General features: G+C 34.7%; 3 protein-coding genes across 5 annotated transcripts; all 3 read right to left on the reverse strand.

Moving 5' to 3' along the window:
* Positions 1–1,477: 1,477 nt before the first annotated feature.
* On the reverse strand, positions 1,478–4,075 carry LOC127256059 (cyclin-D3-3-like). The gene is made up of 3 exons (XM_051281893.1): positions 3,086–4,075; positions 1,981–2,117; positions 1,478–1,884 (listed from the first exon to the last, which is right to left on the reverse strand). Exons 1-3 carry the CDS (start codon positions 3,834–3,836, stop codon positions 1,705–1,707), a joined length of 1,068 nt encoding a protein of 355 aa, XP_051137850.1. The 5' UTR covers positions 3,837–4,075; the 3' UTR covers positions 1,478–1,704.
* A 3,660-nt stretch (positions 4,076–7,735) lies between these two features.
* On the reverse strand, positions 7,736–10,004 carry LOC127257089 (leucine-rich repeat extensin-like protein 3). Its single transcript, XM_051283396.1, has 7 exons — positions 9,860–10,004; positions 9,656–9,760; positions 9,419–9,545; positions 9,242–9,313; positions 8,503–8,566; positions 8,110–8,395; positions 7,736–8,021 (listed from the first exon to the last, which is right to left on the reverse strand). The coding sequence occupies exons 1-7, from the start codon at positions 9,900–9,902 to the stop codon at positions 7,972–7,974; spliced, it is 747 nt and encodes a 248-aa protein (XP_051139353.1). The 5' UTR covers positions 9,903–10,004; the 3' UTR covers positions 7,736–7,971.
* Positions 10,005–11,389: 1,385 nt separating this feature from the next.
* Positions 11,390–18,703, reverse strand: LOC127253609 (phosphatidylinositol 3,4,5-trisphosphate 3-phosphatase and protein-tyrosine-phosphatase PTEN2A). Of its 3 annotated transcripts, none has more exons than XM_051278268.1 (13): positions 18,549–18,703; positions 16,740–17,210; positions 16,387–16,488; positions 16,252–16,308; positions 16,007–16,072; positions 13,987–14,163; positions 13,788–13,874; positions 13,630–13,694; positions 13,366–13,442; positions 13,226–13,272; positions 12,490–12,620; positions 12,319–12,388; positions 11,390–12,172 (listed from the first exon to the last, which is right to left on the reverse strand). In XM_051278268.1, exons 2-13 carry the CDS (start codon positions 17,094–17,096, stop codon positions 11,651–11,653), a joined length of 1,758 nt encoding a protein of 585 aa, XP_051134225.1. In that variant the 5' UTR covers positions 17,097–17,210; positions 18,549–18,703; the 3' UTR covers positions 11,390–11,650. The 3 variants fall into 3 exon arrangements, with proteins under 3 accessions (XP_051134225.1, XP_051134231.1, XP_051134240.1); XM_051278274.1 differs by having other exon boundaries at positions 16,740–17,226; positions 18,549–18,695; XM_051278283.1 differs by lacking the exon at positions 18,549–18,703 and adding an exon at positions 18,432–18,453.
* Positions 18,704–22,184: the final 3,481 nt, after the last annotated feature.

A 22,184-nucleotide genomic window follows, 5' to 3' on the forward strand; every position in this document is an offset into this window, starting at 1 on the left:
CAAGAACCGATGCCGTCTCGAATGATGCGTGAAATTGAAGAGAAATTAGAATGCAGAGTTTACATATCAAATCAATACACATCAAAATCTCCAAATATCGTTAGGGATTCGATCGTGGGCAAGAAGATAAAAAAAAAAAAAAAAAAAAAAAAAAAAAAAAAAAAAGTTTAAATTCGAACACGGGATCCGGCCTAAGTATAAACAATCTGGATAAATTATAATTAAGAAAGATGAATATGGTAGATCAATATCAAGAAGGCCATATCGAAATTGATCCAAAGCAACAAGTCCAAGCAAACTAAGAAGGATATAAAGTGTATATCATATGTTGGAATCGTAAAAAATGTGAACATTATCAAAGTTAGTGCAAAACACTGATCAAGAAAGACATGAAATACAATAATTCTGCCAATGCAACCATAATCGAGATAACGAATGTTTTAATTTTGAGAGTGAATCATCGTTTGGAATTGTAGGAGTTGGATTATGTTGCAACAATTTAGACATTATGGAATATTTAATTAGAGCAAATAGTAATGGCCTGCGTAAAGATGACTTGCTTTTTGAATTGAGGCTTTTTTTCAATCAAATAATAAAATAAAATTATACAATGATTTTATTACTGTGTTAGAATATGAAAATTAACAAATAAGCACCACATCAGCGGACTAAGGCATTTTTCCATATTTGCCATTGCAATTGCTCTTACACTATCAGAGATTTCGAAGAAATAGTCTATCCCGAGATGATAAGATAATATGAATCGACCGAAAAGGAGATGATTAGATCATCCATAGAATCACCTGTCCAAAAAAACAAACTCTATTCCTCCATCGCCACATACAAAATTTATGTACATACACCGTGTGTATGCATAAAATATTATTTTATACATATACACGTACTGTGTGTATGAAACAGGAGTTCCTAAGTGACATCAAGACTATTAAATTTAGTCTAATATTCAAACATAAAAAAAAAAAAAAATCAAAACTTTAAAATAACACGTTGAAAAATAACCACTATTTTTCGATTAGGAATTTATTTACAGCCCACTTGAAAAAATAAATCATTAAAATAAATAAATAAATAAAAGAAGAAGAAAGAAACGGTAATGGAAAGAGGATTGTGGACATGCATGTCCAAGGTCCGACAGCCCAACCACCAAATTAAAAAAGGGACTCTAAAAATCGAGGCAAAACTCAACAAACCATGATTCTTGGAAGGAGCCGGGAGCTCAAGTCCAACCTGAATACCCGTATTAGTGTAAATATTTTAAAAGGCAAGGTTGGGCTGGGCCGGGCCTCGCCAAGAATCCACTCATGTTTTCTTCCGACCTTACATGCGATCAGATAGATCTACGGATATTGAAGCACCTTTGTCCTAATTAGAAAAATATGTAACATATATATAGATACATATCTGCATGGCATGGGGATTCGATTAATTAACTATATACATATCCACAAATGAAGCATCTGTAAAACAATATATACACGACATATATTATATGTACATATATGGAGATTGGAGAACATATATACAAAGACACAGACAATACTAAATATATTTACAAACAATATATGGTATTTGTCGTTCTATTGGTAATGAAGATGGATGGATGGATGTAGGTAATTGATTAATTAGGTAGTCTCATCCCTGCTGGCCCTCGTCACCATCATCATCTTTTTTGTTGTTGTTGTTCTAGTAAGTAGCAGAAGAATTGCAGGAATTAGAGGAGCCCAGTTCCGATGATGATTCTTGATGGGTTTGGATGATCAGATCGTCGTTTCTGCCATTACCATTATCATCACCATTGGAGTTGGAGTTGGACAGCAGCAGCAGAATATCTGAAACAGCCTCGTAGCATAAATTCACTTCCTCCTGAACAATTACATTACATTAATGGAGTACACAAGAAGATGAAGAAGAAAATTAAATAAATGAAACAAGTTAGCTAATAATTAATTAATTACTTACCTTGTTGATGATTTGGAGCAGAGGGAGGAGCAGCTGATTCTCAATCTCATCATCACCATTGTGTCTGTGACGACGGATCACATGAAGCATTGTCGCAGCGGCCATCACAGACGCCGAGTAAACTCTCAATCTCGCATCTGCACATATATATATATATATGCATTGTTAAAGATATAGCCAAAATCTTTCGTGTGCAAATTTGAATTCGCCAAGTTTGGCCGGTCATTCACTGAATCAGAAACAAAATTAGAAACAGAACTCTCAATATAGTTAGAGTTGGAAACAGAACTCGTTCGCTCACAATGGAACTAGAGTTGAAAACAAGATTCACTCACTCTACAAAGCTAGAGTCGAAAACAGACTCGCTCGCTCAACGGAACTAGAGTTGAAAACAGGACTCGCTCACTCAATAGAGCTAGAGTTGAAAACAGGAGTCGCTCGCTCACAAAAGATCTAGTTGGAAACAGGACTCGCTCGAAAATATGACTCTCAACGGCGTTAGAGTCGAAAATAGACTCTGTAATTGGAATAGTAAAGACGGATAGAATCAAATATATCAATAAAATATAAAAATATATACGAGATATAACATGTCATGGATATACCCGGAGAAAATTTGATTCTCATATCATGTTAAAATATAATAAACTAAAATTCTTTATTTCAATTATAAGAATACATACATATTGATAACGAATCATCTAAATAAGTCTAAATAAGACAAGAGTGTTATAAATCTCTTAAAAAGATAATTATCATAAATATAATACTCCCTCGGTCCCGGAACAAGGATGACGTTTGTTTTTTGCAAGTAGATTTTTTAATATTAGTATTATAATGAATTGTAGTGAAAAGGACAAAAATACTCCTATTAGTACGGTGTAATATAAAAGTAATGACATTTGTGTAATATAATGTAAATTGAAAAGGTATTTATTATATTAGATAGGTAGTACAATTATTAAATTAAGAAATGATAACAAAAATAAAAAATGACAACTTTTGAATGATGAAGTATATTACTTGTAAATATACTTTTAACATACGTAATATAATTAGTGTTGATGATTATATATGTATATATATTAGCAGCAGCAGCACGTACCAGGGAGGAGTGAGAGGAGGAGATTCTGACAGGAGTTGAGGAAGGAGTAACAGTCCTGTCTTGGGAGTAGGATGTTGTGGATGAAGGAAAGAGGGGTGACAGGATTCATCATCCAGTCCAGGGACCTCAGCACCAGAAGCTCCATTCTTTGGATGCTACTGACCTTGAACGCCATGAAACTACTGTCATCTTCTTCTTGTTTAGAGAGTTGTTGGAGCAGAGGGGCGTGATGAGGCTCTTCAAGTTTAGCAGCCAAGGAGAGGCAAGCAACGGCTGCAAGCTGCATCATCCATGGGGACGACGACGACGATGATGATGATGGGGTGATGAGAATCAGATCATCCCTGTCGATGAGCCTGTCCAGATAGTTGACTGCGAGAAGGGCGGTGAGGGGAGAGAAGCCATGGAAGCAGCTCGCTCTCAGGATCCATTCCACACCTTGCTTTCTGATAATCCCTTTCCCTTTTGTCTGTGTCTGTGTCTGTGTCTGATGATGATACTGTTGCTCTTTCTTCAAGAGGAACTTGAGCTCCTCATCGTCGTCGTCGTCTACCACTGCATTCCCATTGTCATCGTCATCTTCTGTTGAGCTGCAGCTGCTTGTTATCTTGCTCATTTCTTCTTCTTCTTCGTTGCAGTAAAGGAAGGATGACGAGGAGCTCTCCAACTCCAATTCCAAATGGGTATGAGGCTGAGGGTATGCTTTCTGACCATTTTGGTCAATAGAAGCAATAGCAGCAGCAGCAGCCATATCTATCAAGCTTTAAGAGAAAAGGAGGAGTGAGAGAGAGAGACTAGGCGAGAGAATCCTCCTCCATTGTTATCTGCCTCAACTCAAGCTTTATTAATAAGACCGAGCAGAAAAATAGTGAGAGTTGAATTTTGGGGTTGGCCCCTTTCCCTTCACTTCACTCTGCAACCATCCCATTTTATGGCGTCTCTGTTTGGGAGATAGAGAGAGAGAGAGAGAGAGTAGGGGGCCTAAAGAAAGCTGCCTCTTATGGACCAAAGGATTTTCTTGGTCTTTTTTTCTTTTTTATTTTAATATTTTATCCCTCTCATAAAAACTTATCATTTTTTATTTTCGTTCATCTCAAAATAAAGTTATCATTTCATAATTTAGTAATTGTACTACCTACTTAATATAATAAATACCCTTTCAACTTACAATATATTACACAAATATCATTACTTTTATATTACATCGTACTAATAGAAGTATTTTTGTCTTTTTTACTAATATCTAATATAATACTAATATTTAAAAATCTACGTTCAAAATGCAAACATCATCCTTCTAACGGAACGGAGGGAGTATTATATTCATATTTATTTTTTAAATTTTAATACTCCCTCCGTCTCATAACAAAGTATCCATTTTTCTATTTTAGTCCGTCCCATAACAAAGTATTCATTTTCTTTTTTAAGTAACTGTACTATCTACCTAATATTACAAATACCCTTATAACTTACAACTTACAATATATTACACAAATGTCATTATCTTTGTATCACACATACTAATAAGGTTATTTTAGTCATTTATACTTTATTCCTACTATATCCCAATATAATACTAATATTTTTAAAATTACGTGCAAAAAGCAAATAGATACTTACTTCTGGGACGAAGGGAGCATTTCTTTTCTCCTATAATTATGTATCTCTTTGTTTTTTTAATTGAGTTTTAAAAATATTAATATTATATTGGGATGCAGTAGGAATAAATTAGAAATAACTAAAATAAGTAACGGCATTTATATAACTTGTAAGAGTATTTGTAATATTAGTAGATAGCAAGAGTTAATAAGTAAAATGAATAATTTGTTAACTTGTGATAGTTTGTGCACGAGAAAAATGAGAGAATAGGATAGGAATGTGTATAGATTATATGCTACTATTCTTTTTTATTTTTCTGGTTCTTGACATTGGAAGTGAACTTTTTTTAAAAAATAACTAAATAAAAAGATAGATAAAGGAAAATGGTCACCATATAAGCAGGACCATGAAATTGTCCACCATACAAGCATCTTTTTTTTTTTTTTTTTCAAATCCTATTTTAATGTTTCTTTAAGATTTAAAAATTAATTAATTAATTAATAGGGAGTAGACATGCACCAACCCCTCAAGCAAGTATTTTCTGCATTAATTCCTTGACTTGGTAGCGTAAAAATGGACTTCTAAAATTATAAATTCAAATATCAATCCGCTTGTCCGGCTACAATAATCTTGTTTACTATTTTTATCTGTGTCAATACAATCCTCATTTTCATAAATATTCATATCACTATTATTACAACAATATTACTATTTTTTACACTAATGCACTTATAAGGGCAATAAAGTGTTTTACTCATATTTTTTTACCAATTATCAATATAATATCAATATTCTTTAAATTTCGTGTCCAACCCAAATAAGACTATAGTTTTAAGACGGAGAGAGCATTACTTTTTTTATAAAATATTATATTATAATATTATTATTTTTTTAAAAAAAATTAAATTAATACTTCGTTGCCAATCACAACCAAACAAATATACATCTCAATAAATTTATATCATAATCCAAAATATAAGAACACAACCACTTACTGAATTAATATATATATATATATATATATCTATTTCCAATTTAATACTTATCAGTCAATTTTTTTATTTTTTTATTTTTTTATCATTTTTGTCTCAAGCTCAAAAGTATATATTCTTAATTATAATAAAAATATTTATTTATTTTTGTACTTTGGCATCAAATTCTACAATAACCTCAACACATAATTAAGCCTCATTTATCAAAAAGAAAAAAGGTATAATTGAGAAGATAATTAGTCCACCTATATTTACCTCTCACCTTCAAATCGAAATGCATAATTTTTGCCTCGAGATTTTGACTACACTTAAACCTTTTCATTAGGGGAAATTACTACAAACTTTATTTATGGTCACACCACCTTGTGAATTTTTCTTACAATAAAAAAAATGTAATTAATGATGTAATCCACATGTGACAGATATCTCTACATTATTTTCTCTCTGTCCGAAGGAAAGTGAAATAGAGACAAATAATCTTGGCATTATGTGTACTAGTGGGTGCAAGAATAGGAGAAACTTTTAGGGTGACAAAAACTGATTCGACACGAAAATTCGACACGATCCGATACAAAATAATTGAATTTGAGTCAAAGATTTTAATCCGATTATGTATACAGATTGACACGAACCCGACACGATAGTAACCGGATCGGATTAGAGTTGAGGCTCTCAACTCGAACGCGACACGACAACCCAATTATAATATATTAATATTGATTAATATATTTATTATATATGTAAAATAATCATAATTTAATAATTTTCTCATAAATTAATTTAAACTAAGTTTAATTTTAAATAATTTAACCTATACGCTCAAACCAATAAAAATTAACATAACACGACAACATACCAAAAAATTATTTAATTTGAATCAAGAAATTCGACTTAATTATGTAACAGGTCAACACGAGTCAACCCGAACCCGATACGATAATAAACGGGTCAGATTATGGTAGAATAATTTAACCCGTTTAAAGTATTTCATCCAACACGAATTGACCCAGACTGACTTTTGACCTTTGAAAAGCCATATATGGTGCCATCTTGTCTGCCCATCTTTGTGAGATAAAAATTAAATAAATAAATATGCATAATAAGTCAGTCAGACTGTAAGCCTAGTTATGTATGGCCTCTATTTATTACTATTACTCACATCTAATGAGCTAAACCAAAGTCACCAATGAAGAATGAATTAAGTATACATAAAATATGTTATAATTTGGTGATCATGTGATAAAGAAGATTTGTGCATTTGGGTGCCAACTAAATCCAGCTAAAAAAAAAAAAAATGTTTTTTGGTGATTAGACTAAATGAGCAGCTTTATGACAGATGTTATCCACCTTAATCATCAAATTAACAAACAACCAAAAAACAATTAACAAACAACCACACCCACTATTACATCATCATATATTGCTTAAAAAAAACTAAAGCAAAAAAAAAAAAAAAAAAAAAAAAAAGACAACAACACTATCTCAGAATGACAACACCCAAATTACACTACTATTCAATTTCATGTTTTTTTTTTTTCTTAAAATGGCCAATCATTTCTCTCACCACTTCTCCAATTCCAAATCTCACAATAGAATTTTCCTTTCATAGGCCCTATAGACCAGGGCCACATCATAGTACTTACATATATAGGTCATTCAACCTTAGGAGGTCCAGGGAGCTCCGGTTCAGATGCAAATCTTCTTGAGGTGAATGCATCCGGAGCGGAGCCCCCTGAGCCCCTAGCAAGAATCATAAATGAATGAGGATAATAGCTGTTGTTCACGGGAAAGGCAGGCCAGCACTCAATTATCATCATCAGCTACTGTTGGATCAAAAATATCGAAACATGCATATTTAATTTACTACCCACTGCAGTAATAATAATAATAATAACTCAGATAATAATTATTACTATTCTGTAAATGGACCACCGAATGAAACCTCACTTGTTACATCACAAAGGGTCGGACCAACAATGGAATCACTATACATCTCCCTATTCATTAAGAGAATTTCATTCAGACATTCAACAAATTTTTCTTCACAGATCGAATCGTATAAGATGAAAGAAATTCCTTAAAATATCATAATAATAGTAAAGAAACAAAATCTACAGGCAAATATACAATTTTGGTAATAAAAGAGTAACAAAAATATGTGTTCAAGAATCATCCAAGAAAACAGATACAATCAAAGAACAAAAAGTCCCAGGAAAAGGATAGAATATTACCAAGCATAATGCACAATACCGTGATAGGGGAATACCGATCGGGCCGAGTTTTCTCAAACCAACCTCAGTATGGTGGAGGATATGGAGCTGGAGGATAAGGCGGAGGATATGGACCTGAATGATAGGAACAATTTAGAGTTAAGAGATTATTTGGATTGATCATCAAATTGAAATTTTGATATACATAGACTTAGGGACTTGCCGGGAGGATAAGAGTGTGGATTCTGTGGGGAGGGATAGCCAGCAGGTGGCGGCGGATATGTTGTTGGAGGGTATGTCGGAGGATAAGCATCTGGTTGATTAGTGTAATGAGGTGGGGGATATCCTGCAGAAGTTGGAGGGTAGGTGGTATAAGTAGGTGGTGGTGGTGGATAGCTCGATGGAGGATATGATGATGGTGGAGGCGCCGAGTATGCAGGGGCGTGAGGATGAGGTGCTGTGGTGTTTGTATATGGTGGAGCTGATGGAGCATGGGTCTTTCCGGTTTTCTGGAAAAAAAAAAGTGTATTATGGATCGTAGTTCATAAATTTGATGTTTTTCATTATATGCTAACAATGAAGAATTTGTTAATAAGAAAAGATCAATCTAGCTTACGTTGGCATTAGCATTGGCGTTGGCATTAGGGTAGTGCATTATCAACCGAACTTCTCCAGCACTCCTAAAGAGCAAACACGCCAAAGTTAGCCCGATACCAATTTACAATTCACAAATAGGAAAATAAAAAGTAGAAATGAAATCCATGCGAAAGCTATTGTGTCGTAAAAGCACAGAAGATGATGGAAATTTCATCCATTTTCATCATCAGTAGTTTCTAAAAATAGGAGATTATTACAGTAACATTGTACACAATGAGATATTGGCCGGAAACTATCTACTTCCGAATTGAGAATGTGTACCCGGTTTCATGCTTGTGTATCAATCCTTAGTTTCTCACAATATTAGATTATTACATTAACCACGAGATATTTGTCAGTAACAATCTACTTCCGAATTGAGAATTGTACCCTGTTTCGTGCTTATATAGACATTGTTTCGAGCCTTACACTTCAGTCGCTCTCTAATTCAAAGTTCGAATAATTTCAAATGGCATATTACAACTGAACTCATTGTCAGGGAGCAGCTAAACAACATGAAAATCAACCATTAAGTAATGCAGTCCAACAAACTCTGCATCATTATTCTATAATGAGATTATAAATATGATCGTCTACAATTAATATCAATCCCATGGAATTAGCAAAAGAACTTGAACTTCAGAAACACGATCAATAGGAAATTTAGAATCCAATAGCATCAGTGATATCAACATTGAATTGAATTGAGTTCTTCGTACCTTCCTTTTTTGTCTTGAATAGGCCACGCGCTATCATCATAACCCTGAGATAGAACTTTCTGCAATTGAATCCTAAAACGCAACAAATTCAAGATCAAGGCTCCAGGCCAAAGAGGAAAAAGTAAATAGCAGACAATTTGAAAAGGAAATGCGATCTGTAAAGGGATAAATCATTACTTTCCGTTGCCAATGAAATCATCCAAAGTAATAGTATTACTGTTCCAAACTACAACTGATAGCTCCCTCAGCCCTTCGATCAACGGGAAAACGAATTTCTCCTGAAAAGTAGGGTTCCTCCCGCCATCTACACAAATTTCCCCCAAATTTCACCCCAAAAAACAAAAACCCTAATCAACACTAGCGCGCGCCATTGAATCAATTCATACGTACACACACATACGCAAGGAGTATCACCTGTGCAAGTCCGGGTACGGTGTTTGGTGCTCGCATATTCGAGACAAACGTAGGGATCCTGCCTCGAGATCCATTCGGTGTTCTTCAATTTGTTACACCCGACGACTGAGATCCGAGTGAAAAACCGCGCCAATCAATCCATCAGCATAATGCTAAAAATCACATCAACCAAAAGGAATGCAAGCAGAATCATGGATCGCTTACCAGTGACCTCGAGGACTTGTCCATGAATTCCCGAAATCGACATGGGTTGAAATGAGGCGTAGACTGCGAAAAGAGGAGGGAGGACTTTTGGCTGTAGGCTGGCGTCATGGAAATAGCTGACTTAAACCATCCGTATTTATGCGCAGTACTGCTCTGTTCAAGTCAATATTTATTGTAAAATTATTTAATTATTTATTATTATTTCGGGCAGCGTTTCAACAAATTTAAAACAATTATCATATTATACAGACAACTGACCATTCAAAGTTGATTTTGAAGATTTATAATTAGGCGGCTGGGATCGGATGGGAGCCTTTGACTTCGAAGTTATTCTAACGGTTATAAATATTTAAGAAATATAATTATTTCATTCACTTGCTAAGTATATAATTGAATTTTTTATTATTTAAACATAAAATATTTATTTTTTTTAATAAATATAAACTCAGCTGCATACCACAAATATTTTTATATTTATAATTATTTACATCTGTCATATTTATTTTGCACATCAAAACCATCATCACCTATAATAAAAATATAATATATATAGGTTGGACCGGCTGTTTATCTAGTGGGCATTTTCGGGCAGCGACTGCGAATTCCTACGTCATAAAAAAAAATATAATAATAAAAAAAATAAAAAATACAATATATATTAAACAAATATAAGTAATAAACTTTGAAATTATGGATGATATATTGTTAGTAATAGTGTAAAATTAAGCGTTGATCTAATGGTTTGTTGTTTTATTTGTATTTTAAATTATATTGTTTTTAGACCCTATAAAACACACGACTAAATATATTTTTTAAAAAATATCACTGATATTGACGTGGGCTAGACAAAAAGTTGAAGACAGTGGTCCGACAAAAATGTTAACTTGGGAGAAAAAGATAAAAGTCAAACTGACAGCACTTCGTCCGGAGGTTCGAATAGTGAAAAAAAATGAGAGAAGGTGAACGGAAAAGTAGAGACAGGGAGAAGTGGGTGCAATGTGTTTCATCGTTTCCATATTATAGGTGCATCATCCCCATTTTGGAAAGTAATTATTTGCAAACAATTTTTTATTTGTTTAGAATTATTTAATTCCGAATATATCCGAAGTAATTAATATAATTTTTTCTAATTGTTTTTTTTTTTTAAATTAAAGATCTTTATTTAATTTTTTTTAAAATTACCAAAACACTCCAATTAAACTCAACAGTTGAATTGTCAATCAAAATCATCTACGGATTTAAAAAATCAGGATGTTCCTTAATTTTGTATAACATCAAGAGGATACCAAATTTCGGTTTACATGGATAGACAGCAGAAACAAGAAAACACATACAGAACAAAAAAGAGAAAGATTAGAAATTTCGGATTCTTCTTTGTCAATAAGATCCATCTCAAGTGATGTCTATTCTTGTCATCTTTTATTTTCTTACCATAATAAGTGAGTAGTGTATTTTTATAGTACAAAACATTTTCAGGCGCACTGCAGAACCTCAGTTATCGAGAATAAAACTGTAACAAACAAATTACCATAACAGCCATAAATGAATGAATAAATTAAGGACACCAACACTGCTCAAGTACAAATTTACAGCATCACATATTCCATAACATAAACCACAAACACTGATAATACTTCAGCAATCCAAATAAAACACAACAGCTTTTCATGAAATCAATGCAATCCAAATTCAAATCCAAATCCAATCCAGCCGCACCTCCAGCAGATTTATAACTATTATTACATATATATATATACAGGTATGGTAATTTTACCTCAGGCTGAGGGCCGGTCAATCACTCTCATACTCCTCATCGTCTTCCCCGAATGAGAAGATTGACGCATCAGCAGCCACAGCCTTGAATTCACTCACCTCCCCTGCTGAGTCGGACATTCCTCCGGCACCTCCTTCCTTCTTTGGCTCTTTCGGCTGGGAAGGTGCAGTTCCCAGAGACACTTGCTCGGTTTTATGCGCCAGATTTTCAATTTGATTTGTGTTGTGTGATGTGGGGTTTGTTGCTGCACCAGGGTGTTGGGTGGGGACACCAGTTTGTGTAGACTTGGTGGATGCAGTTTCCCCAGTTTCATTGTCGGAGAATTCGTCATCCTTGTTGTCACTCGAGGTCTTTGCAGGAGTATTTGTAGCTGCACTTTCTGGAATCGAACTGGGATTGGGCGCAGAGGTTGTGCTTGTGGTAGAACTGTTGCCTGATTCAGTAGCAGTTGCCTCAGCTGCAGGGTGTGCTGCAGCAGTATTAGCATTGTGGTCTGCAAGCACAACTTCGACTTGGAAGCCTGGGGATGGTAATTTTCTCTGCACCAAAATCGTACAAGTTCATGAAAATCAGACAGTACGGGAAAAAGTAGTATTGGGGTTACAGATTCAATACGGTCGAGCAGCGCATTGCATTATTTTAGTCAATGAGCAGATAAGCCAAAACATTAAAAATGTAAGAATACCTTGTCGAACCCATCAATATCACTTGTGTTTAGGACTTTGCGGTTTTCGATCATTGTTGTATTCAACCAGCTGGGAATTCAAACAAAGCATAATAATAAGGAAATGCTATAAGGTGCTGAGACATTCGAATGTATGAGGAAAAGTTAAGGTGTAATAGTGATGTTTCACACCAATAGAAGTCGCCTTGACGATCATGGAAATGGACTTTGAAATCACCAGTAAGCTCCGTCAGTCCAGGTTCCCCGGGAAGAGCAAAGACCATAATCCCTTTCTTCGGTGCGCTGAACCAAAAATCTTCAGGCTGCAGAAAAAGGTAGATAGAATTATGTGGAAACAAACCAATCAAGTAGCATATTGTTTCATTCTTCCACACAACCAATTGTCAGCCATTACTTGCACATTTTATCACATGACTGATTGCCTAGATGGCTTGGTTATAGACATGCTTTACTGTAAATGCATGTAAACCGCGCTCGAACCAACTTACAAGCCAAAGAATAGCATATATCATACTTTCTGATATTCTTTATAGGGTAAAACACATATATGCAATGTGTTTTCACATAAATGAGAAATATTCTGTGCAGATTTAATTGAACAATACACTTGTATTCGGAAAAATAATGTGCACAGAATCCCACCATTTTGTCAGAATCTTGTACCCACATATTAAGATTATATGCACCATTTTGGTCAATCTGAACATATTATTCAATAAACTTTTACATATATATTGTACATGCAATTTACTCTTCTTTAGCTGGTAAGAAAACGATCATTAATGAGTAGCCAGGATTATTGCAAATTGTTTGGCAGAATTGCAGAAGTCTAGGGGTGCTAAAAACAATCGTGGTTCCTTAAACAAATTTTAGCTTGGTGAAAGACATGGTCATGGAGGATACATACAGATAAATCCTTGGTTCTTGGGTGCATTTTTGTTGAGAACAGTACACCTGTATAGCAGAAGGAAACAGTAAATGTACATTTTCTCATTAACAAATCAAAATTATTCCCACAATAAAAGAGCATATGAGAGAGAGATGGACCATTATGATCAGATACAGTAATGGAAGGCCTGATCCAGTAGGGGCATCTATGCAGCCGAAATCCTCTAAGCATGCACCTGAAATTTTATAATTAAACATAATTACAAAATATAAGAAAAACCTAGTATCCTCCTGCAACCGATGTCTCATCTGGAAACAAGCTCTATTATAATATTATATGTAGGCTGGTTTTCAGTGTAACACTTAAATTTCATTGGACTAGAATGCTTCGGATCCAAAAGCATTATTTCTAAATAGACATACCTTCGACCTGGTGGGTTTTCTCCATTGAAGTATGTCAAAATGCGCTCAAAATACTTGACATATCTCTACAGGAATAGGAAAAATAAACTTTAAAAGGTAAAGACAAGATCAGAACACTAATAATGTTGCTAATCATATAATCAAATAATATAACTCACTATCTGACTAGGTAGAACAAGCCCTTTCCCATCAATACACCTTTTCTGATTGTAATAATCAATTGATTCCTCAGCAGTGGGGAAAAACTACAACAATCAACGATACATAATTAGAATATAAAATAGGGATGTGTCTTCGAAAAAGGAACCCTGCAGTATGTCAAACTGTTCAAAATGATACAATTGTGATCAGTGTCACCTTCAGATACAAAAGAAGACTAGAAATCATCAATCCTGTTCTTGCCATTCCAGCTTTACAATGCACGACCACAACATTTTCAATATCTTCCTTGAGCCATGAATAGGCACTCATGCAGAACGAAACTATTAGCTGAATAGGTGGGCAATTATGATCATCAAAGGGAAAACAAGCCACCTGAAGCAAGGAAATAAAAAAGAAAAAGATCACATTGCAGTAATTATTTTACATACCAGCCAGCCAAAATATTACTCCAACAGTAATATTCACTCACATTAACCTTGCTCCGGATGATTTAGCTACTTAGAAACAAAGCCAAAACCCCACATCAATAGTTTCACCAATAGGTCACTCACACAGTAACTTTGATGGAAAAAACTGATTAAACTATTTCAAGTAATAGAATCAATTTAGATCAGGAAATTATTTAATGATTACTCTGAAATGCCTAAAACCAGTTGAATAAACCAAAAGAGCACCCTGGCCATTTAAATGTGAAAAATGAAACTAGTCGGGTGAAAATTGTTACAATTTTCACAAAGTCCTTCCAATTTAGTGGACCTAAGTGAGGCAATGTTTTCATAATGACAACAAAACCCAGTAGATCACTTTCCCCCGCACCCCCCTCCCCCCAGTTGTAAATTGCATGCGCAAGGCCAGTACTATAACTATTAAAAAAGCTATGAATATATGTTTATATGCATGAAATGTATATATTCAATTAATATTACACATTTTCAACAAACTAAAATGATCACTCAAGTAATATAATAAAAATATGTAATGTATAACTAATAAAATAAGTTTAACATACTAATAGAGAAACAAAAATAGTTTATATTAAAAACTGAAAAACGGCTGCAGGCTACCTTACCTGACAGAAGACTGCAGTGTGGTGGGAGTGTGAGTGGTTGGAGACAAAAGGAAGTGTAGGAGGCAAAAAAAAAAAGGAGATATGAAGAGCAGGAGGGCAAAGGGCAGCGTCTATGAATGGGAGATTATTAGGAAGAAACATAGTTGTAAATGGCGGGAGCATCACTGCGCATGGTGCTAGCAGCAACGGCACGCAGTATAACTTCTAATATATATTTATTATACATAACACATATATGCAATTAATAGAATACATTTTCAAAAAACAAACATACCATTTATGTATCTCATAATAAGACAGGTATAGAACATAAAACTAATAAATAACTTAATATACTCATAGGGAAACAATAAAATGTAGAAATAAAACCTGCCTTACCTGGTAAAAGACTGGCAGTACAGTGAGACGGAAGGAAATGTGAGATGCAAAAAGAATATGGAAAAAGAGGAGGGCAGAGGGCAGAGGGCAGTGGCTACGAGCCAGAGGAACTTAGGAAGAAAGATAAAGTGAAACTTTCCATATCCTTATTTAATAAAAAACATAGATAATTAATAAATGTTTGTTCACTATGCTTTTTTTTTCTTTCCATTCATTTTACTATTCAATACCTCAATTTTCCTCTCAAATATCACGTATAACAACTATTTTACTTTATAAACATCAAAACCAAAAACACATAAAAAGAACTGTGTATACAAACCCAAAAGCCATACTAATAAAAATAATAAATTATGTTGAAATCACGCCTTTGCCAAGCACCTGGCAATGGTGATTCTGGCATGGCTCTAGATGTGGCAGAGGCTGTGCCATGGCATGCCATTTGCAACTGTGGCAAAGAAAGATAATATAAACAATTTCCATAAAAACCTAATTAACTCTGATAAATAATCTAATGTGGCGCCTCTGGATGTTGCGCGCGTTGTTAGAAAATAGCACAGAGGCTGCACCATTTACAGCTACCCGCCCCCCCACAAAAAAAAAAAAAAAAAAGGAAGAAATAAAACACATTACTAGAATTTAAGAGAGAACAAGCCTGTAACAAAATGCAAATGACAATATGAAGTAAGAAACAGATAGTTACGTTCACAAGATAAGCACCCAATCATGCGGATCAACACAATAAGAAGGGAGTGAGAAAACACAAACCTTTCCCTCAAACAAAGATGCATCATATAATCTTTCTGAACAGAGATTATACACTTTGTACTTTCCCTGCATAATGGAATTGAATCTGATGTGAAAAGGCTGTTCAATGTAATTTTATATTCTGAAGGATGAAGATGTACTGCAATGCACTCTAACTTTATAAGCTAAAGCTGATAACTACAAGATGCAGTGGTCATGGTTTTATCTAGGTAGAACTGAAATCAACAGTTGTGCTGAGTCATTACCTTGTGATATGTCTCAAAGAACTTAATAACTTCCTCCATATGGTTCCGATAGAACCCCTGAACCACAATCATTGCGATGTGATTAGCATTATTCAACAAAGATCCACAGGTTAAGTTTCAGTAAATTGATTATACCTCAACATAGCCAAAGAAACCAGAGCTCATATCACCAGCAGGGAAACCCATGGCAATAATATTCTCTGTGATGTAGGTCATATCCAAATCGAATCCTCCTTCCTACAGTTTATCAATACATATGTCAAATTCACACCAAATTATTAAAAATATTCCGCAAAATGCAATGTCAAATGTATGCACAGTATTTTGAAAGACAGAAAACAAATCAGGCAATGCCAACACTTTCCATATTACAAAATTAATAAATTTTCGAGGCTTTAAAAGCACTTGAGCTTCTGTGCGAGTTAAATAGTATGAAGTATGAACCTATAATAATCAAGGTAACATATGCGACAAAATAAATAGGCCACCTGATATCTTCGCTTATTTTGAGAGACAACATGACGCGCTTTGACCTGCACTGCCTTTACTGCATTCTTAGATGAGTCAACTAACCCTTTTGTGATGGTCCCAATGAAACCTGATTGCGTAGTTGGGGAGGGTTCACCAGAGCTTTCTTCCCCTCGAGGAGATTTGGGAGACGAACGTAATCCAAACCCACTAGTGAGGCGTGAAAAAGTTGATTTCCCAGAGTTTTCAGATGGTGATACTTCCTGTGATCCCACAAATGGCTGGGGAATTTTCAGATTCTTTGCCCAAGTGGAGATGCCAGAAGCAGAGAATTTCGAGTTTGCATCATTTTCAGAATTATTGGGTGTAGATTCCATAGAAGAAGATGTTTTCAAAACTGCAGCACTGATGTCATGCAGGGTTAATCCGAAGATCCCATGTTAACATTCCAAGAAAAGGTCCTCCACAGCATCCAATAGGGCTATCGAATCCTGCCAAAACAATTAACTGTTGTAGAAATCTCTCAGAAGACTGAAAAATATTATAATATGTACCCAACAACAGAATTATCTGATGAATCTGTTAAGATTCACCAAGGTCTCATAGAAGAAACAAAATCCACAGTGACATCATCGTGCAAATGACAATCACTTATGTAAAAGCGGCAAATCATTTATGTACAAACGACCTCACCTAATAGCACTTCACAATTACCGGAATTGTATCAATTCGCAACTGAACTAACTAAGCTAGTTTTAAAATATGCACACTATGCGAGTCAATACAATTATGAATTCACAGAACTTAAAGTTTTAAAAAAATGGGTTTGTTCATTTTGTTTTTCTCAATGGCACAATTTTCAATAAATATTACTCCATCAGCCATTCAAAGTTTTGGTCACTTTCCTTTTTTGATTGCCATAAAAAGTATTTTTGTTTTACTTTTTACTAAAATACACCACTTCTTCTTTACTATAAAAGAACCAAAATTTCTATTTTTACCTACTTTTTAAAAAAATACATTATATACACACATTAACACACTATATATAATATATACTCGTTATCCACTCACAAAAAAATCAATAATTCAACACAAAATATTATTTTTATGTTAACGACACAATTCTACGTGCCTAACATAAAAAATACAATACACCCAACAACACAAAGTGAATACACCCAATGTGTTTTTCTATTGAAAATATAAATGGACAAAGCCAATATTCAGCTTGAAATCAATAACACAAATATATCATCAAATGCTGAGCAGTTTTTCTATTAACCTTCACAAAAATCAACCGGCACTATTCCCATAAAACCTGTCTCTACAAAGCAACACCCCAAATGTACATAACACACCCCATTTCTAGGGGGTACAGTATGCCCAATAGATTTCAACCGAATAGAACCTATTCCCATAATATCATGAGCTTGAAGTAAGCCAAAATGGGATTCGTGATGCCTCATGTCCATCAAAATGATACAAGAAATTTTGAGGAAATAAACGAAAACTAAAGATTACTGGCAGTCACAACCCGAAATTCAAAATTATTATTATTAAAACTACGAACGGAATCTAAGTACATCTCCCAAAATTAAGAAAACAACTCAAAGAAAAATTAAGAAACCAACTAAAAGAATTGGTAAGTCTCCGTCATAACACCAAATATTGTAGTTCAAATTTGATTTCCTCGATTGCTCAGAGAGAACCTTTCAACGATCCAAAGCATCGATCACTTCCGAAGCGGGAGTAAAACTATGAGGATTTTTGGGGCTTTTGACTACTTATCGGAGAAAAATCGAATAGCAGTGGCTGCTTAACAGTACCTGGGTCGACGGATTCTAGCGGCGCCTGGCGGCGGCGATTACGGGGGTTTCGCAAAACGACGTCGAAGTGCTCTTAGACTTGTTGTGGAGATCGTATCGCACAAGACAGTATTTCCCGTGGCGTTTTGAAATCGCTATTTCATGCTAGCGATATCAGATTCCTGCAGCATATGTCCAGCGATTTTGGAGTTGAGGTCCAGCCGTTCGAAAATTAATAACAGGAAATTTATGGTTTGAAGTTCGATTAAGTTATAATATACTATATATATATATAATTTTTTAAAATATAAGAAGGTATATTTAATATAGTTATTATTTTATAAATAATATTTTTTATAAAATAAAAAATATTTACATAATTAATATAAATTATTCTTTATAAAATATAATTCTTTTTAAATATATATACATAAATATATTTATTTATTTAGGAAGGTAATAGAAATAAAATATTACAATTTGGTCCTACTTTAAATTTTTTTGAGGAAATAAGATATGATGTCATATTTTAATAATTGTTAAATCTAATTAATTGTCGGTTGGTCCAATGTGATAGATTCCTATATATATATATATATATATGAAAATTAATCCTCTTTTAAAAAATTAAACGCATTTTGAGTCGAACTTCTATTTAGTAACAATATGTTATAATTATCTCAATATCTGAAATTGCAAGGACGCAGTTTGCTTGATGTTTTAAGACTACTTCACATGTCTAAAATATGAAAATTTTCTCCCATCAATGCATCTTTGAAAAATCTAAAATAAATATTAAATGCATGAAGATCACAACAATACAATACTGAATTATTCAACCTGAGTATCACCTATTCAAATGCGAATACAATTATGGATATTCTACTTGAATTGACTTTAGATTATCAGGCTAATTTAAATATCGGTACCAAAATATTCAATCAATCTAACAATCACAAACGTTATTATGACAAATATTGATAATAAAAAAGAACTTTTATAAAGAAAATTAAAAATATCCAAAACAAAATAACCAAAACATTATCACCCTTCAAACTAGAAAAGTATCTACTTCATAATCAAATAACAAAGAACAAAACAGAAAAATAAAGTCATAGTGGGAGGGAAAAATCTTCTCTGTCGATTTGCTCTTGCGCGATCTATGAGTCTGTCAGTCTTCTGCTCTTGTGCGTATACCGTTCTCCCCCTCTCTTCTGCGTGTCTCCACCTCATTCTATTTATTTTTGCCCTGATTATTTTATAGTTGGGCTTTTGGGCATTTAATTAAATTCTCATGTCAAGAGGGTGTAATTAGTCATGACTATGACTAACTATGTTGTCCAATGCGATTTCTAAGTATCAGTGGGACAATATCATCATGTTTAGGCATGTTTCTTGCATGCATATGCACATATTATTCAAAGTAATGCGAATAGAAAAAAACCATCTTGTTCAGATTGTTTCACATGAGAAATATGTAGACATCCCGAGAAGGTAACATCTCGAGAAATAAGTAGAAGATTTGACACATAATCCCAACATCGATAACCTTTGTGTTCTACCCCATTCCAAAGGAATCAACACAGACGGTTACGTGGCTGTAATTTGTTTTGTTCATGAAGAGAGAGATGAACAAAGTTGACACAACAAAAAAGGTGAAGATGAGAGTAATCAGGTACTTGGCGGAAGAACTCTCATAAGATGTGGTATCCTAAAGGACAAAGAGGGTAAACAATTAATATTATAAACAGCAATAAGAACAGTCTCACTTCCAAAACCAATTTGGACAAGAGGCAGATAATAACATGACTCGAATAGTATCTAAAATATGACGATACTTGCGCTCTGCCCTACCATCTTGTTGAAAAGTGTATGGACAAGAACGTTGGACAAGAGTACCCTGCGTAAACAGAAAACGAAGAAGGACAAAATTATTATATTCGAGGGCATTTTAAGTGCGAAGAGTTTGAATAGGACACGAGAACTGAGTTTGCATCATTTTAACGAAAGCAGAGTAAATGAAGGCAAGTTCAGACCGGTTTCGCATAAAATAAATCTAAGTAAATCGAGAGTAATCATTAATAAAAAGTAGAAAGTAACAAAACCCAGTAAGAGTAGCAACATGAGAGGGGCCCCAAATGTCAGAATGTACTAACAAAAATGGCTTATTAGCGATAGATAAATTATTAAAAAAAAAGGTAAATCTGGTTGTTTCCCAAGTTTACAATGCAAACAATCAAAATACACACAAAAAAGGAAATTGGACCTAAAACACCTGTGTGGGTAAGAGACTTTAGTTTAAATAGGAAGGCATGACCAAGTCTGAAGTGTCAGTGATAGGAAGATGAAGAAGAAACCACAGCGGAAAGGGATGGTGTCTGGAAATGGCGAAGTTAGTCAAGCTCAAACAAGCGGTCTATCTTGCGACCCGTTCCAAGTATCTGACCATCTGCATGTCTTGAACCTGCACACCAGAAGAGAAAATTACAGTAAGACACTGTTTAACCAACTGACCGAAAGACGTAAGGTTTAAAGCTAATATAGGAATGACATAAACATCATCAAGGTGAGGGAACAAGATATGTCCAGTATGAGTAATGCGCATGGAGGTACCACAGGCAGTAAGTATAGGATGGGATGAGGTGAAAAATTGAGAAAAATGTAAAAGACGATGATCAGGTGTCATCTGATTACAACAGACAGAATCAATATACCATGTGTTGTTACCTGATGTTGAGGCTAAAGAAGGGTGGACCGATGGAACCTGGGTGAGCATGTGACGAAGGTCCTCAAGAGTGGGAGGCGGCTGAGGCGATTGTGATGCACTAGTGGTAGCAACAATGGCAAATGAAGAGCTAGAAGAAGAAGGCTGACCAGCCTTGGGATTCTTGGGATAATACAGACAGATGTGGCCCTTCTGATGACAGGAGCGACACTCAACCTTAGGGCAGTGAATAAAAAAATGATCAACATTCGGGCAACTACAACATTTATCATACCGTGGTGATCGGGCATCCTTGCGAGTGTCTAGGTGAAGAAGAGTAAAAGAGGAAACTGCCAAAGCCGAATCAAGGGTAGGAGCTTTGAGCATCTTGAGACGGGTGCCCTCAAACAAAATATTCTTCATCATTGTCTCTAAGGAAGACGAGGGATGGCGATGAAGCAAAAAGGACGCACAGACTCATATTCTGGGCCAAACTTTATTAATAGTTAAATTAACCGAAAGTGCTCAATCTGTATATGCGCTTCATCAATGCGATCTCACATAAACTGTATAGTAGAAAGAAACTCATTCATATCCTGGCTTGAGTCATGTGTCAGTGCATTCAATGACCCGTGGCTTGATATCGAACTGCAAATAGTCCCAAGCTTTCTTAGCAATATCCATGCGGCAAAGTTGAATTTGAATGGACTTAGAGAAGGTATTGCAAATACAAGTAAAAAATAATGTAATTCTTACTATCCCACTCATCCAAGACATTCTGATAATTCATGAGCTCCTTATTGGTGAGGGGCACCTCAGAGGTGATAGCAGGAGCAACCGGTGCAGTAAATGTCGCAAGTAACATTGCGCCATAACCTATTACCAATCAAGAAGCTTTTCATGGATTCAGCCCACAAATCATAATTATCACCATACAGAAGAACAGTAACCCC

The sequence above is a fragment of the Andrographis paniculata genome, unplaced genomic scaffold (assembly GCF_009805555.1).
Source record: "Andrographis paniculata isolate CXL003 unplaced genomic scaffold, ASM980555v1 Contig12END, whole genome shotgun sequence".
Taxonomy (NCBI): Eukaryota; Viridiplantae; Streptophyta; class Magnoliopsida; order Lamiales; family Acanthaceae; genus Andrographis; species Andrographis paniculata.

Coding starts and splice junctions, on each gene's coding strand:
- LOC127256059 (XM_051281893.1), bottom strand. CDS start 3,836: ATGGCTGCTGCTGCTGCTATTGCTTCTATTGACCAAAATGGTCAGAAA. Junction 2,118..3,085: donor CCTCCTCTCACTCCTCCCTG/GTACGTGCTGCT, acceptor ATATATGTGCAG/ATGCGAGATTGAGAGTTTAC. Junction 1,885..1,980: donor TGCTCCAAATCATCAACAAG/GTAAGTAATTAA, acceptor GTAATTGTTCAG/GAGGAAGTGAATTTATGCTA.
- LOC127257089 (XM_051283396.1), bottom strand. CDS start 9,902: ATGTCGATTTCGGGAATTCATGGACAAGTCCTCGAGGTCACTG. Junction 9,546..9,655: donor CCGTACCCGGACTTGCACAG/GTGATACTCCTT, acceptor AAATTTGTGTAG/ATGGCGGGAGGAACCCTACT. Junction 9,314..9,418: donor GATTTCATTGGCAACGGAAA/GTAATGATTTAT, acceptor GTTGCGTTTTAG/GATTCAATTGCAGAAAGTTC.
- LOC127253609 (XM_051278268.1), bottom strand. CDS start 17,096: ATGGAATCTACACCCAATAATTCTGAAAATGATGCAAACTCGAAATTC. Junction 16,489..16,739: donor AAAATAAGCGAAGATATCAG/GTGGCCTATTTA, acceptor GATAAACTGTAG/GAAGGAGGATTCGATTTGGA. Junction 13,443..13,629: donor GAAAACCCACCAGGTCGAAG/GTATGTCTATTT, acceptor ATAAAATTTCAG/GTGCATGCTTAGAGGATTTC.